Below are 15,665 nucleotides of genomic sequence, written 5' to 3'. Positions count from 1 at the left end.
AGGAATAACCTTCCTTGAAACGTTTTTGACCAATAGATAGGGACAGATAGATAGAAACACAACTAAGGAGTTGTCTAAGGAGACAATCAGAGTACTCAAAAGATGAGGCAAGTTTCAGACTGCCTGAGGCTCAGAGCAGCAACTGGAGAGTTGAGAGGTGTCTGATGGATAAAGAGCAAGGGGAGGAGGAAGACCATGGAGAGTGCCTATGTCCAGAGAGTCTGATGCAAAGGGGACTTTAGAAATGATCGCTTCAGTCAGGACAGGTGAAAATATGTGAAAGATTAGTGAGATTACGTCCACAGCATAATAGGCAGAGCAGTGGTAATGCAAGGCAGGGGCAGATCAATATTTCTTCTCCTGAGATTCATTCCTGAAATTTTCCATTATTTTTTTCATGGGAAAATGTTGACATGGTTGGGGCATGTGCATGTGAGGTCACTCCTGCCCTAGCACCTGACAGACCAGCAGCAGGTCCATGGCTTGGATGCTGATGGTGAGGTTGCTTGTATGTGATCAGCTGAACCTGGGGGTCCTGGCTGCAGATGCTAGCAAGAATTTCAGGAACTGCAGGCCTCAACCAACCTAGTGACACACTGCAAAATGTGCTCATCTGAGATGGACACCTGAACTGCCAGGTTAGAAAGGACTCCCTTAGGGAAGAGAGGAGCCTGTGGAAAGGTGAGGACCATCATACCGAGGGGGCTTGCAGAGTTATTTGCATAAAACAACTCCAACTTTGCAAGCTGATTCTGAACTATGACCCTTTAAGTATTTCTTGCCGACTTACAGGAAAGCGCTTGAGCATCAGGCAATGATTCTCAGGGTCCAAAAGCAATGTTGTGACTTGCTTCATTTTCAGCACAAAAAATAAGCTCTGAGCCCTTGAAGCGTCACTCACTGTAGTATGTGCCTCTGGGAGAAGTTGTTTCAAGGAGCCAATCGTTTTCTGAAGAAATACTTTGTCTTTAGAATTCCTCCTTATTTGCCCATTTCAAAAGGTAACGACTGAGGTACTGCCACTTGCAAGAGCATCTTCAAGTGCTCCGTCAGGAGAAGACCATTTGCTTGCTATGTCAGAGAAAAAAGTCCCACCTTGTCAAAACTCTTCTCTGTGGTCTCCTCCTGGATGTCAGCCCCTGGATGTCTTCTTTCAGGACCCAGGGCAGTGTGCGGTGTGCGGGTTGCAGCAGAGATGCCCAAGGAGAGAGCCCCTTGGCAGGCAGAGCTCAGGTCCCCGTTCCACCCTTATTTCACTGGATTGGGGGGTTATATGGATGGCAGAGAAGCTGGAGTGCCATGGTCAGGAGGTCTGGTGCCACGGTAGGTGCCTTGGTCCCCTCTGCCCAGCCTCCCTCTGCAGCTCTGGGGGCCTCCGGTCTGCCGCAGGTCCTCTCTGAGAGCTTCCAGGACCAAGCAGGTACCTCGGAGACACCGAGGCCTCTCCAGGTGCCACTGGATGCTTATGGTTAGGTGCCTGAGCTCTGCCTCAAAAGGCAAAGAACTATTTTCAACATTAAAAAACATATATATATATATATATATGAGCGCCTTTTCATCAGCTGAAATGATTGAATAATTTTAATAAAATGTTGTTTTTTTCCCATGATGACATAATAGAAATTTCCAGGAAGGGTACGAATCTCAGGAGAAGAACTACTGGTCTCCCCCTGAACTTACATTACCGCTGTTCTGTCTGGTATGCTGTGTATATAATCTCATGCATCTTTCACATGTCTCCACATGTCCTCTTTGCATCAGACTATGTGGACACAGGCACTTCCCCTTGTGTTCCAGTTTCCCTCCTCCCCTTTCTCTTTATTCCTTTAGAGACCTCTCCTCTCTCTAGGTGCTGCTCTCAGCTTCAGGGAGTGTAAAGCTTGCCTCGTCTTTCCGGAGACCTAATGTCTCTTTAGGCAGCTCCTTCATGGTGTTTCTTTCTATCCTTTCCTATCTCTTTGTCAAGAGCTTTTCAAGGCAGGTTATTCCTTGTAGACTGAGGCCCTCACTGGAGGCAGCTTGGATTTAGCACCCAGTTAAAGAAGGTATTTCATCTTTTATTAAGCTGTGCCATGTTTTATTTTTGTTTGATCGCATCTGAGACAAACCCTTCTGTGTCTATTTGCAGCTAGCTCTCGAAGAAAAGCAGGTGGGAATTGGTGCACAGGAGCTGTAAAATTTACCTGTAGACGCCTGTGGAGAAAGGTTAGATGCATGCCCCAGGTGGCTGATGAGGGAAATGACAGGGTTGGGGAGATGGGGAGGATTGCTGTCTGACCTCAAGGGTGCTGGTTTTCCTGCATGTCTGGACTTCCTTAGAAGACCCTCACTATGAGTTGGAGAATGTGGATATCACTTATTCTGTAGGCTGAAAAATAAGGAAAACTTTAAAAGCAGAAATACTTTCTGTTTTTTTTCTTTTTTTTTTTTTTGAGGTGCTCATTGAAGTCTTCCTCTTGTAAAGACATTCCTGAAACCTCTCTGTCATGCTGTCATGCTATGAAGGTTCAATAGCAACGACTGAGACAGTAATATAATAATAATAAAAAAGATGTTTATTTCCTCACACAAGTTCTTGGATTAGTAACGTCCGTTAAAATAATGCGATTACTAATTTAGGAAGGATAACACAAAACCATCAGTTACTAATTTAGAAAGGATAACCTGAAACCGTTGATTACTGCGTTATTAATGGGAAACACTGCTTATCCCTACTTGAAAGCTTTCTTGTTCACTCTCCTAGTGAGAGGGCTCTCAACCTCGAGGAGTTACCTTAACCCAGCGTCCCAGGAAAAGGGGAGGGTGGGGATACTTATAGTCCAGCCGGAGAGGATGGTCAGGTCACGTTCCCATCCCTGCTCAAACTCTCTTAGCTGCCAAGTCTCTTTTTATATGGCTGGGGCTCTGGGCAAACACTGCTTTTGCTGACTTTTAGCAAGTTTCGCAATCACAGGACTGTCTGTTTGTCTGCTTGGGAGGACCCTGCTAGCGAGGCAAGACCACAACACCTCCGTATTGTTTCTTCCCTCCCCGGGGGTCCGTGCGGATTCCAGGTGGCAGACTTCACTTCTCCAGTCTTGTTAATCATTCCGCAGCCTTGTGCATATCAGGCCTTGCGCATATCGGTTGGTAGACGACTTTAGTCCTGTTAACTCCTCTGTTCAACAGCTTTGTGCATGTCAGCTCTTGTGCTGTCAGTTCTTCTGCATATCAATTGACAAACTTCAGTCCTGTTAACTCTTCACTCGCCCGTCACTCTCCAATTAGCCCACATGAGAACTGAAGAATTGAAGGAAATTATGGGGATAGACAGGGCTTGTTAGGGCTTTTTGCATTTTAATAACCCCTCAGGTATATTTGGTACTGAGTTCCTGAACCTCGGATTCTGAGAGGAGACTGAAGAAACCTCTCAAGAATTTGAATTCAGAAACAAATCCCAAAGTTTCCTGAAGCTTTGATGGGTCCCCCTGAGGGCCATTACTGACAAACCCTGCCCAGGGGCTGATGAGAGCAGAAAGTTGGAGGCCCTGACTGCAGGTAGGCAAAGGAAATGTGCAGGTGGCTCTGATGCCAGGAAAACCTGGATGTGTTTTATTAAGCAGAATGGCCAAGCCCCCACAAGTGCCTGGGCAGGATGATGCTTTGCTCAGGGCTCTTTGTGGGCGCAGTGTGAGGGTGGGGGTGTGCAAGGCCGAGGGCAGGACAATGATACGACACCTCCTGGGTCCGCAGAGATGAGGAGGCAACTAGGCCCCAGTGCCCTAAGGAAACGGCATCTTCTTGTAGGCCTTGGTGGCAGAGGCACTAGCCATAGCCAAGAGGATAAAGGCCTCAGTTCTGGTGGAGGCTTTCAGCCTTGGCAGTGCCCTCAGCTGTCTCCACTGCAGGCTGTCCTATGCTGTCCGACTCCTGCATCTGTTCCCCTGAAGCCTGTAGACACCTGCTCTGCTTCCCCACCTTGATCTCACCCTGGGATCTTCCCACTCTTTCCCCTCACTTGCTTTTCGTTCAAACACAAAGCCAGGGGCTCACCACAGACTCTCTTTGGGTGTCCTGTTGACCCACAGCACAAGTGACATTTAGTTTTCCAGAAGTTCAGTGTGAACCAATCAAGCTGCATTTTTTGGCACTTTCCCCTTCTCATGCTATTTCCTACTCCCCAGAAAAGCTCCATCACCTCTGAAATCACCCTTCAAGCAGTCACAGGCTGCTGCTCTACTGCCCTTAGCCTCCACTTCACCAGGCTAAAGAAGGCCAGGTCCCTCAGCCTCTCCGTAAAGGCCTTGTGCTTCAGGACACTAACCCCATTTTGGCAGACCTCCTCTGGACCCTCTTGCAGTCCTTCCTATTCCTCCAGCACTGGGCATCCCACACTGGGACACACAATTCCAGATGTGGCCACACCAGTGCTGAGTTAATGGGGGATAGTAACTGTCCTTGTCTGGGTGGCCAGACGCTTCCTAATGCAGCCCCGTATGCAGCTGGCCTCATCTGTGGTGAGCACGCACCACAGGCTCATATGGCATCCCTCATCATGTCCAGGCCCTTCTCATCAGGGTCACTCCTCTGATGGTCTGGAAAAGTCAAATGAAGGTAAAAAGTAAGCAAAACTGGAGCCAGGGTGAACAGGGTAAACAGAGGTGGGCTATTTGTATGGGAGGGCATGTGTATGATAAAAGCGAAGGACTTGGAAGGGGGAAAGAGGAAAACAGAAAAGAAAAGGTGAAATGAAGACTACGAAGAGAGCTGTTTGTGGGTACCTGCCACACAGTCCTACATCTGAGCAACGGTGACTGGAAAAGAACAAGACATTAGCGTGTGCTTTGACCATATTGTTTCTGACTTACTTCCATGGTCATGGGGAACCTGACAGCTTTCCCTACCATCAGGAAGGGAAGATCCGAGGTGGAAGGAAATGCAAAATCATCCAGGCAGGAAGGGGCATGGGGAAGTGTCTAGGCCAACCTCCTGCTCACAGCAGGGTCAGCTATCAGGTCCGACCAGGTGGCTCATGGCTTTATTGAGTTAGGGATGAAAGCCTGCAAGGGAGGAGATGGCACAGCATCTCTGGGCAACCTGCCTGTGACTGCAAGGTGGGAAAGGGAGGGTCAGATACCGGTATGGAGAGACACTCAAGGTTCATGAGGGGTTAAACAAAGTAGGTTTAATGAAGGACTTACACTCTAAACTGTGTGGGGAGGCCAGGACACTGCTTGGAGGGGTCACTGATGGGCGGATGCTGGACACAGGGCTGGGACGCCCAGGTGGGGCTTACTTTGTGTATCCGAAGGGCTCCTTAGAGCTAGTTCCTTATCTCCACTATGCAAAGCTCGAGTCAATACTGGCTGTGAAGCAGCTGGACATTGTAGACAAAAGGGAATAGGCATGTCCAGCCCTGAGTGGCTTTGGTCAGTGTGTACAGAGCACACTCCAGGGCTGTGATAGCGTACTCTGCTGCTCCCCTGACTCCTCAACAGATCTCCTGCAGTGGTTCTCACTTCACTGCCCCAGGATTTGCCTGTCTGGAGGGAAAAAAAAATTTCCTTATACCCAGCCTGAACCTCTTTTGTTTCAACTAATGCTCATTGGCCTTCCATTGATCACAACAGTGAGGAGCATCACGTTGTAAGGCTCAGGTATTGCAGACTGCGAGGAGGGCCCATTCTGGAGAGGTAGCCATTCATAATTAAGCTTTGAACTGAAAACCTTTCAGGCCCAAGAGGCAACCTCCCACCACTGGGAGGGGCTGACTCTGGGGATGCCATGTGTGGTGCTAACCCACATGCGGAAAAGGAATTCAGGAGTGCAAGAATCACAGTAGCTATTGCCAGAGAGGACAGAATCACCAAACCATTCCAGTTGGAAGGGACCTTGGGAGGTCTCTAGTCCAGCCTCCTGCTCTACTCAAGATCAACACTGAATTCACACTAAGTTCCTCCGGGCTTTGTCCAACAGCATGCTGAAAGCCTCCAAGAACAGAGAGTCCAAAAGCTCTCTGGACCCCACTTCAAATACTTTGTTATCCTCATTGATGTTTCTCCCTTTAATCCAATTCTAGCTGCGCTTGTGTCAGCTTCTAACCGTTGCTCTCATTCTCCTGCCCTGTATCTCCATAAAGAGCCTGGTTCTTTCTTGATGGTAACCTTGATTTGGGAAGCTGCTAGGAGTCCCCCAAGAGCCTTTCCTTCTGCAGGCTGAACAAGGCCTGCTCCCTCAGTCTTTCCTCACAGGGCAAGTTCTCCAGCCGTGATGTCCTTGGGGGCTGGCCAATGAACTCACTCTGAGTGTTCAACATCATTCTTCTGCAGGGGGCCCCCCACATGGGGGCCATCTCTAGATGTGCTCTGACAAGTGCTGAGCAGAAGGGGATAATCACTTCCCTTGATCTCCTGACTCTGCTACTGTTCATGCAACCCAGGACGCTGTGGCCTCCTTTGCTGCCAGGACACGCTGCTGGCTCTTGTTCAGCAGCTCCCCGAGTTGTCCTTGTGGCCTGCTTTGAAGATGGGCACAACATATTCCTTTTTCTGGTCATTGGCACCTCCCCTGATCTCCACAACCTTTGATGATAGTGAGTTGCTTTGCTGTGGCAGCAGGCAGCTCTCTCAATGTCTGAGCATGCCACACATCCAATCCCATAGACTGTATTGCTTGAGTTCTTGCAAGTCATCCCTCTCTCAACCCTCATGCACTGCAGGCTAGTTTTCTCATCTGCAGTCCTGACTCTAGGCACAACAGCCCATGAGCTCTTGTTGGTGAAACCTGAAGCCAAGAAGGCACTGAGCTCCTCAGACCTATCTACATCTGCTCTTGCTACATTCCCTGCCCCATGCAGCACTGAGCCCCCACTTTCCTTCTTTACTCTTTTACTGTTACTGAAGCAGCAGCAGCTCTTCTTTGTGCTCGTGATGTCCCCTGCAAGTGTGTATGCTAGGGGAGCTTTGACTTCCCTACTTCGCTGGACAACACTGTATTTCTGAATTCCTCCTTTTCAGCCTCTCCTTTCTTCCCCTTCCCTTATGCTGCGTTCCTGCACCGGAGCTCAGGCATGAGTTCCCTGTTTAGCCAAGACAGGGTCTGGAGATGCCTACAAATTTGACAAGCTGTTAGTATGGAGCACTCATGTGCTTTGTGGGTGCTCTTCTTAATGACCTGCTGGCTTTCCTTAGCTCCTCTGCCCTTCAGGGCTGCCTCCCTTTGTCTGTCCCATGGAGGAGCTCCATGCGTCTGAGTGTTGCCTTCACACAAAGGGCATCCCCCCTCCTCATCTTCCCTTCCAGTGTCTCCTGATGGACTTGTACCCTACCATCGCAGCACTCGAGTCATGGGACTGATCCCACCACATCTCAGTTATAGTAATCCTGTCTGTGCCCCAGGCTGCTTTTGTTTGCATCTCTTTTGGCTTCATCACCTCAGCTGTCACACCAGCTGAAGATCTGTCACAGCAAAACCTGTTACCAAGGACCTGGTGCATGCAGAGGATTTGATTCCGAGTAGTGACAGGCCGACATAGAGAGGAAGTGGCAATGTAGTGGTGAAACGAGGTTCCCACTAAAAGAGCAAACCCTGCAGTGGCCAAGGCCAGGGAGAAAGAGAGCTGGGCCTTGCAGGAACAGAAGGAGAGGGGTTTGCTGCCTGAGCTGACCCTGCAGCACCTTGGGGCCTGTGACAGAGGTGAACTGATCTCCAGAAGGGACAAGGTGCCACTGAGAAAGTCCTTGGGCCTGAAGAGTCGGCAATGCAGCCACTTTGTGGACACCTTTAACACAGTCCCCGTTCATTTGGGGTGAGAAGAGATTCAGAGGAGTAAGAACTAGAAGGGTTTAAGAGTGCAGGGACATGAGTAGAGACCTTGGTGTGATGTGCTTCCCATTTATGAAGCACACTTGGCTCTAGATGGGATGGACTTTGCCTGAAGGCAGTGGTGGGATCCCGTTGTTTGGGCAGAGGCAGGAAACCCAAAATGCCCTGGGGCACTGGCCCTATTTTTGTCATTAAATGAAGTGTCTGCACTGAATTACATCAACAGCTCACAGTGTAGGGATCTGCTTGTGCCTCAGCTTCATGAGTGGAGCTCTAGCAGTATTAGGCATCTCGTGTCATTTCAGATGGCCAAGGAAATTCCCTATGTGGCCCCCAGCTGAGGCTCTAGAAGGACGTGGGTCTCACACTTGCTCCATCAGAGCAAGCAAACACATGCTTTGGACCACCTCTGTCTCTTCAAATGTCACCAGGTTTTTGTGTGCCAACAACTGACTCCCACCCTCCATCTCTATTGGTTACAGTGGGAGCTTAGACAAGGAGCTTGCACGCGGATGTCTATGTTGTGCTCACTACAGGTTGAGAAAGGGGAATCCCACCTCCTGTGTGTTTGTGGAGTTCATGGGAGAGAGCTGAATCCCACTCCATCCCAGGGACTTCTACACAGGCATGAGATGCCCAGATTGACTCACCTAAATCAATAGCTGAACCATGGGAAAATGAACTCTCTTCTTGGCCTCGTCTAGGTTCCTGCCTAGTTAAGAGATGGGCATAGGGTCTTCCAGAGTGGGACGTTTCCATGTGTCCTAGATGACCATCCTCTGATGCAACAAATAGTCATGCTGAAATCAGTGTCTCTGCATGGTTTAGAGAGGGACTCTAGCTCATTATTGTCATCTACTTTAGTGAACGTGTCCCAGGTGGAGGGAGCACAAGGGACAGAGAAATTCACTCCATCTGCTGGCCTCTGCTCTCGAGCGGGGCCAGGCTCCTGGGACAGAGGGAGCTCATGGCAACCTGGCAGCACTGCTGAGAGACAGCTGTACGCAGGAGCAGCTGCTCTGCAAAGAGCAGCAGGGCTGTGGGCACTGCCTGCTCTTGCTGACAGAAGACAAGACAAGAGAGAAGTGAAATGCAGTGTGGAGTAGGAGGACAGCGGAGCACTCATGGTGGGCGAAATCTTCACAGCCCTTGACACGGTAAGTCTCTGGCTGCAGGGCAACACTGCTTCCTGGAGAGGTCTTCTAAACCCATCCCATCCTATGACTGACATATCCAATGACCTCTGGCAGGACAGGTTCATTCTCCCATCAAGATGGTGCTGTGTGTGTCAGGGGTGCTCACAGCTCTTGCTCATGCACAGGACATATGTGAAGGGTCTTTTAGGAGGAAGGTGAAGAAAAGGCTAAGAGAAAGGGAAGGACTTCTCCATCTAGAAAAAGCTACTTAGTACTGATAAAACTAGAAAGAATAGGTCCTAATTTTGGCAGGGAGATAAAAGGAAAGAGGGTTTTTGGTTGTTGTTGTTGTTTGGCAAGGAATTTGAACTGCCAACCCTTCCCTCTCAGAGATCACTAGGTCTGTGAGAAAGCTCAGCAAACGCCTTCAACTCCACCTCAGCCTACAGACAGCACCAGCACCACCTTTATGGCCTTGTCAGGGATTTTCTGACCTGCTCCTCAGGACCTTTGAGCACAGCAAGGCCTCTGCCCAGCGCCCTGTCCCGGTAGGTTTCTGTCAGGCAGAACTGAGCATGCAGAGGGTGGGATGGGGTCTGTGAGCACCGACAGGGAAAAGACATTGGGATAGAGAAGGAGCTGCCAGCAGGGGGAGCTCCAGGCAGCGAGATGGGCAGGGAATGAGAGGGAACTGCAAAGAGAATCGCCATGGGAGGAAGGATTTGGGCAAGTCATGGTCAGTCCCTCCGATGCAGACACCTTCCTCTGAGCCAGTCCCCTGTGTCTCCGCTCCCACCCAGCAGATCCTCTGCCCTGACAGCCATGGAGTGCAGGCCATGAGCCACCTCTTCTGCAGCCAGACCTGCGGCAGAGGAGAGGGGCATCTCTCCTGCCACGGGCCCATTTCGTGCTGCCCGACAAAGGGTCTGAGAGCGACTGCCCTGCAGTGTTGCTGTCTTTGATGTGTCATGTCCAGCTGGGGAAGATGAAGGCTTTCCTGAGTGCCCATCTGTCTCTCTCTCCTTGCCTCCCTTTGCAGCAGCATCACTGTGTTGCTCCTTCTTTGCCCTCCTGGCCTTGCTGCTCCTGCTCTTCTCTTGGGCTGCCTGGGGTTGGGGAGTTTCAGCTGCAGTTCAGACAGCTGCCCTGCAAGTTGTGCAACAGAGGGGTGTGCGTAGGAGTAAGCTGTCCCCAGCCCCCCAAACCCTGTGAGGCTCCAGGAAATGCAATCCACGGGGATGGGAAATTAGTTGACCTTGTCATGCTCTTCATCCCTCTCTCCCTATCTGGCCTGAGAGAGAAGAATGTGGAGATCTTCCCCTAAAACCTGAAGTGCTCGGCTCTCAGCTCAGTCCCCTTTCTTTCTGAGAGAAACTTGTGACTGTGAGTGTCCTTTAGCTGAGTGAGGTGCAAGCACAAGGCCATGAGGGGCAAGACTCATGGACAGACCACATCCCGTGACTCTGTACAAAGTCACGGTGAGCCCTTTTTTCCTCTTGGGATGCATAAATGCTCATCCTGAGAGCAGCTGAAATGCCAAAGATTTCTACCCTGTCAAAGAATGCTCCCACGGTGAGATGGAGGTATCTAAAAGCTAAATCAATATCTAATGAGACACCTCTGCTGAAGATTATACTCCGGAGAAAATAGGTGCCAAAATGTTCAACAGTCTTTCCACATAAGGGGTAGATATAATGTGCTGCAGGACGCGTACATCAGAGCTAGTCACTCCCCACTCGCACTACAGAGGAAGAGCAGATGGTAAATTGGTATGAGGAGAGGGTCTATTGCATTGGAACGGAGACATCCTGAAAGGGTCAGGCACCCGCTGCCTTCATGTGAGAGTTTCCCTGCCTTGCTAGAATGGGAGCTGGTGTGGCTGCTTCAGATACAAACACCTCTGCTCAGGAGGGCAAGGCTGGGGGAGATGAATCCCGCACCAGGATCTTCCCTTTCCAAGACAGCTGGCAGGAGAGCTTGTCAGAGTCCAATCCTCTCTGACCAGGTTCTTTTAGCTATTGCACACATGGATGGTGTAATGTTTAATATCAACATTTACTTTTTTGAAGATATTGGATGTACACAGGATTTTTGATTTAGCAGAGTGACACAGCAATATCCTGAAATCACAATACAAGTGTGAGTTACACTTAGCAAAATAGAGCAATTGCAATATCAGTTCAATCACAATACCAGTGTGATCCCCGTTACTGGTCTCTATGCTGTGCTCACCATCACAACGCTGGGCATCCCCAGTGGCTGGGAAGGAAGACATGGGATGAAACCAGCTCAGTCACATTGCTCTCTTCCAGGTTCTTTTGCTAGTTGTTCAGTTTTTATAGTCCGTGTTGGGCTGAGCCACGAATACACTCCCCCCCCATGCTAGTCTGGCTAACTCAGGGAGACATTCACACTCTTTTGATGAACTCAGGGGAAAACATTGACACCAGCTGATCCACTCAGTTGGGGTGTAGTCACTTGAGCGACTCAACTGACATAGCTGTTTATCTAAAACCAAGGTTATCCTCCAGTCATGGTCCCCTTTGCGTTGAGATAAGGTCAGCTTTTTGTGCAACAGCTGTGGTCAGTCACACCCTACCTTATCCCCTGAGCTTCATGGGCACATGCCCCTTGCCCATCTCCCCTGAGCTTTCTTCCATTGTAGGGGTTTATTGGTTGGTCCAAGTGCTATATTCCTCTCTCCTTCTGCTAAACAGAGAATATTCCCACTGGCTCACTGGACTGAGTCTCCTTAGCTCAGCTCATGGAGCCCAACCCCCTCCTATCCCCACCAAAGAACTGGAAATGGTTGTCACCTTCCTCCATTTACACCCCCCAGCAGAGCAGCACTGACTCCTCTGGAAATCGTTAGCAGATGCCCCTGCTCTGCATGGCACACTCAGCCAGCACAAAGCGGAGCTCGAGCCAGGGAGCTGAGTGAAGGTAAAGGAGAGAGGAAAAGTGGGAGGTTCTGTGAGGAAGGCAAAGGGTTTGTCTCGCAGAAGACTGCTCTAATTTGTCCCTGTCTTTTCCTCCTTGGACAGGCCCCCATGCCCAGCGTCAGCAAATGTCCAACAGCAGCTCCTTCAATGAGTTCCTCCTCCAGGCATTTGCAGATACGCGGCAGCTGCAGCTCTTGCACTTCTGGCTCTTCCTGGGCATCTACCTGGCTGCCCTCCTGGGCAATGGCCTCATCATCACAGCCGTAGCCTGCGACCACCGCCTCCACACCCCCATGTACTTCTTCCTGCTCAACCTCTCCCTCCTCGACCTTGGCACCATCTCCACCACTGTCCCCAAATCCATGGCCAATTCCCTGAGCAACACCAGGGCCATTTCCTACTGGGGATGTGCTGCACAGGTTTTTCATTTTTACTTTCTCTTAGCAACTGAGTATTCTGTTCTCACTGTCATGGCCTATGACCGCTACGTGGCCATCTGCAAACCCCTGCACTACGGGACCATCATGAGCAGCAGAGCTTGTGTCAAAATGGCAGCAGCTGCCTGGGCCAGTGGTTTTCTCAATGCTCTCCTGCACACTGCTAACACATTTTCCATACCACTGTGCCAAGGCAATGTCCTGGAGCAGTTCTTCTGTGAAATTCCCCAGATCCTCAAGCTCTCCTGCTCAGACGCCTACCTCAGGGAAGTTGGGCTTGTTGTGGTTAGTGCCTGTTTAGCCTTTGGGTGTTTTGTTTTCATTGTGCTGTCCTATGTGCAGATCTTCACAGTTGTGCTGAGGATGCCCTCTGAGCAGGGCCGGCACAAAGCCTTCTCCATGTGCCTGCCTCACCTGGCCATGGTCTCCCTGTTTGTCATCACTGGCTTGTTTGCCTACCTGAAGCCCCCCTCCATCTCCTCCCCACTTCTGGATCTGGTGGTGTCTGTTCTGTACACAGTGGTGCCTCCAACAGTGAACCCTCTCATCTACAGCATGAGGAACAAGGAGCTCAAGGACGCCCTGAAGAAACTGCTTCAACTGCTACTACTTCAGCAGCAATAAGCTGCCCATCTCTCCTCACAAGGACTTTCCAGTTTACCTCGGGCAACTCTTGTGCTTTGGGCATTCTGCCTGCGAGAGTCATTTGTACACAAATACTTGAATTCATCCCACTTCTCCAGAGGCACAAACCCTGTCCGTCAAATTGATTAGTCAGTGGGGATTGGATTTGGAGACTGACTCATTGTAATACAAATGTCCATGTTTTCCCATGATGAAATAATGGAAATTGTCAGGGAGGTTGTGAATCTCAGGAGAAGAAATTTTCATCTACCCCTCAAGCTGGTGTACCACTGCTTTGTCTGTTGTGCTATGGACTTAATCTCAGTAAGCTTTCACATATTTCCCCACGTCCTGATTAAATTGATCATTTCTAAAGTCATCTTTGCAGCAGACTGTCTGGACATAGGCACTTTCCCTTGTTTTCCACTTTTCCTTCTCTCCTTTCTCTTTATTCATTCAGACACCTCTGCTCTCTCTACGTGCTGCTCTGAGCTTCGGGGAGTGTAAAGCTTGCCTCATCTTTCAGGAGGCTAATTGTCTCTTTAGACAATGCCTTAACTTCTTTTTTTTCCTCTATCCTTTCCTATCAGTCTGTCTAAAACATTTCTACTAAGGCTGTCCCTTGTGGAATGTGCACCTCCCTGGAGGCAGCCTGGACTTGAAACACAGTTTAGGAGTTTATTTTGTTTTTCATTCAACTCCATCATCTTTTACTTTTGCTGAATCCCAATAAAGAAAAAGCCTTCTGTGTCTATTTGCAGCTAGTTCTCAAAGGAAAGCAGGTGGGAATTGGTGCAGAGAGGCTGTAAGATTCAGCTACAGACTTGAGTGGAAGAAAGCTTCGATTTTAAACAAGAGTGAGGTAGGTCCCTAGAGGCTGATGAGAGAAATGGCAGGGCTGGGGAGGTGAGGAGCAAGGCTGTTCATACATGTCTCCTGTCAAATATACCGCTTTTCTCACACATCACGATTCCTTAGGAGACCCCCTGAGTCACTGTGAGTTGGAGAATGTGGCTATCACTTATCCTGTAAGCTGAAAAGTAAAGAAAACGTTACCAGCAGAAATCCTTTCTCTCTTTTTTTTCAGGTGCTCTTTGAAATCTTCTTCTTGTAAAGACACTCCTGAAACCTCTCCAATTAGCCACACAAGGACTGAAGGAAATTATGGGGATAAACAGGGCTTGTTAAGGCTTTTTGCATTTTAATGGCCCTCGGGTGTATTAGGTGCTGAGTCCATGAACGTCAGATTCTGAGAGGAGACTGAATAAACCTCTCAAGAAGTTGAATTCAGAAGCCAATCCCAAAGCTTCTAGGAGCATTAATGGGTCCCCCTGAGGGCTGTTACTCACAGAGCCTCCCTAGAGGCTGATTAGAGCAGAAAGTTGTAGGCCCTGATTGCAGGTAGGCAAAGGAAATGTGCAGGTGACTCTGATGCCAAGTCACCCTTGATGTGTTTTATCATACAACATGGCCAGGCAGTGACACCCAGCCCCTGGGTAGGGTGATCCCTTGCCTCACACTTTCCTCAGGCCTCTTTGTGGGGGCAGTGTGAGGGTGGGGGTGTGCAACACTGAGTTAGGGACAATGAGATGGCACCTCCCAGGCCTGCCCTGGGAGGCAGGAGGAGGAAGCAAGGCTGCTATGGCCCTTAACCTCCACTTCAGCAGCATAATGTAGCCCAGGTGCCTCAGCCTCCCTCTACAGGTCATGTGCTGCAGGCAATTCACCCCATCTTGGCAGACCTCCTCTGCACCCTCTCCACGTCCTCGCCATTCCTCCAGCACTGGGCATCCCACACTGGCACACATGATTCCAGATGTGGCCACGCCAGTGCTGAGTCGACAGGGGATAGTAACTGTCCTTGTCTGGGTGGCCAGATGCTTCCTAATGCAGCCTCGTATGCAGCTGGCCTGATCTGTGGTGAGCACGCACCACAGGCTCATATGGCATCCCTCGTCATGTCCAGGCCCTTCTCCTCAGGGTCACTCCCCCAAGGCAGCACCTGCCACTTCCCCTTGCACAACTCCAGGAGGCTTCTGTTGGCCTCATCTCCAAGCTTCTCCAGCTCCCTCTCCACTCAAGCTCCTTTCTGTCAGCTCTGAATGTGTGCGTGCACATGCCTCATGCCATCTTGCCAGGCCTCTCACAGGATAACAGCATGACGAAATGCAGGACACTCCAGATAATAAAGGGGGTAGTATTTTGAAGGAAGTGCTGGCAATGGTGGAAATGAGCACGGCAACCATTTGGGAGAAGGCAAAGGAAGGTACAAAGGCAGCAAAAGCAGGGTCAGTGGGGACAGGGTAAAGAGAGGTGGTCTGATTGCATGGGAGGAGATCAGGGTGGTAAAGGAGAAGAGCTTGTAAGGTGGAAAAGAGGGGAAAATGCAATGAAAGGTGAAGCAAATGAAAGCCCAGGGCTATGTAGGCTGCCAAGCAGCCCTGAATCTGAACTACTCTGGCCAGAGCAGGACAAGACACATGCAGTTGATCTGCTCATCGGTTTGTCTGACATACTTTTGTACTTCCATGGCCCTGGAGAAGCTGACTGTTTTGCCTAAGGTCAACAAGAGAAGACCCAGGGTGGAAGGAAATGCCAAATGCTTCAGGCTGGAAGGGACCTCAGGTTGTCTGTAGCCCTACCTCCTTCTCACAGCAGGCTCAGCTATCAGCTCCAACCACGGTGTTGAGGCCTTCAGTCATTTAGGTCCATTCTGGACAAGC

The 15,665-nt window shown here is 49.9% G+C and overlaps 1 protein-coding gene across 1 annotated transcript; it reads left to right on the top strand.

The window, feature by feature from the left end:
- Positions 1–12,024: 12,024 nt before the first annotated feature.
- On the top strand, positions 12,025–12,942 carry LOC136994132 (olfactory receptor 14J1-like; the record flags this gene model as incomplete). The annotated part of the gene is made up of 1 exon (XM_067310381.1): positions 12,025–12,942. A coding segment is annotated over one exon (918 nt), but the record flags the coding sequence as incomplete, so codon positions are not given.
- Positions 12,943–15,665: the final 2,723 nt, after the last annotated feature.

Source organism: Apteryx mantelli, chromosome 24 (genome assembly GCF_036417845.1).
Source record: "Apteryx mantelli isolate bAptMan1 chromosome 24, bAptMan1.hap1, whole genome shotgun sequence".
In the NCBI taxonomy this organism is placed as follows: domain Eukaryota; kingdom Metazoa; phylum Chordata; class Aves; order Apterygiformes; family Apterygidae; genus Apteryx; species Apteryx mantelli.
The sequence above is the reverse complement of the archived record's forward strand: the minus strand, read 5'-3'. Positions and strand labels throughout refer to the sequence as shown.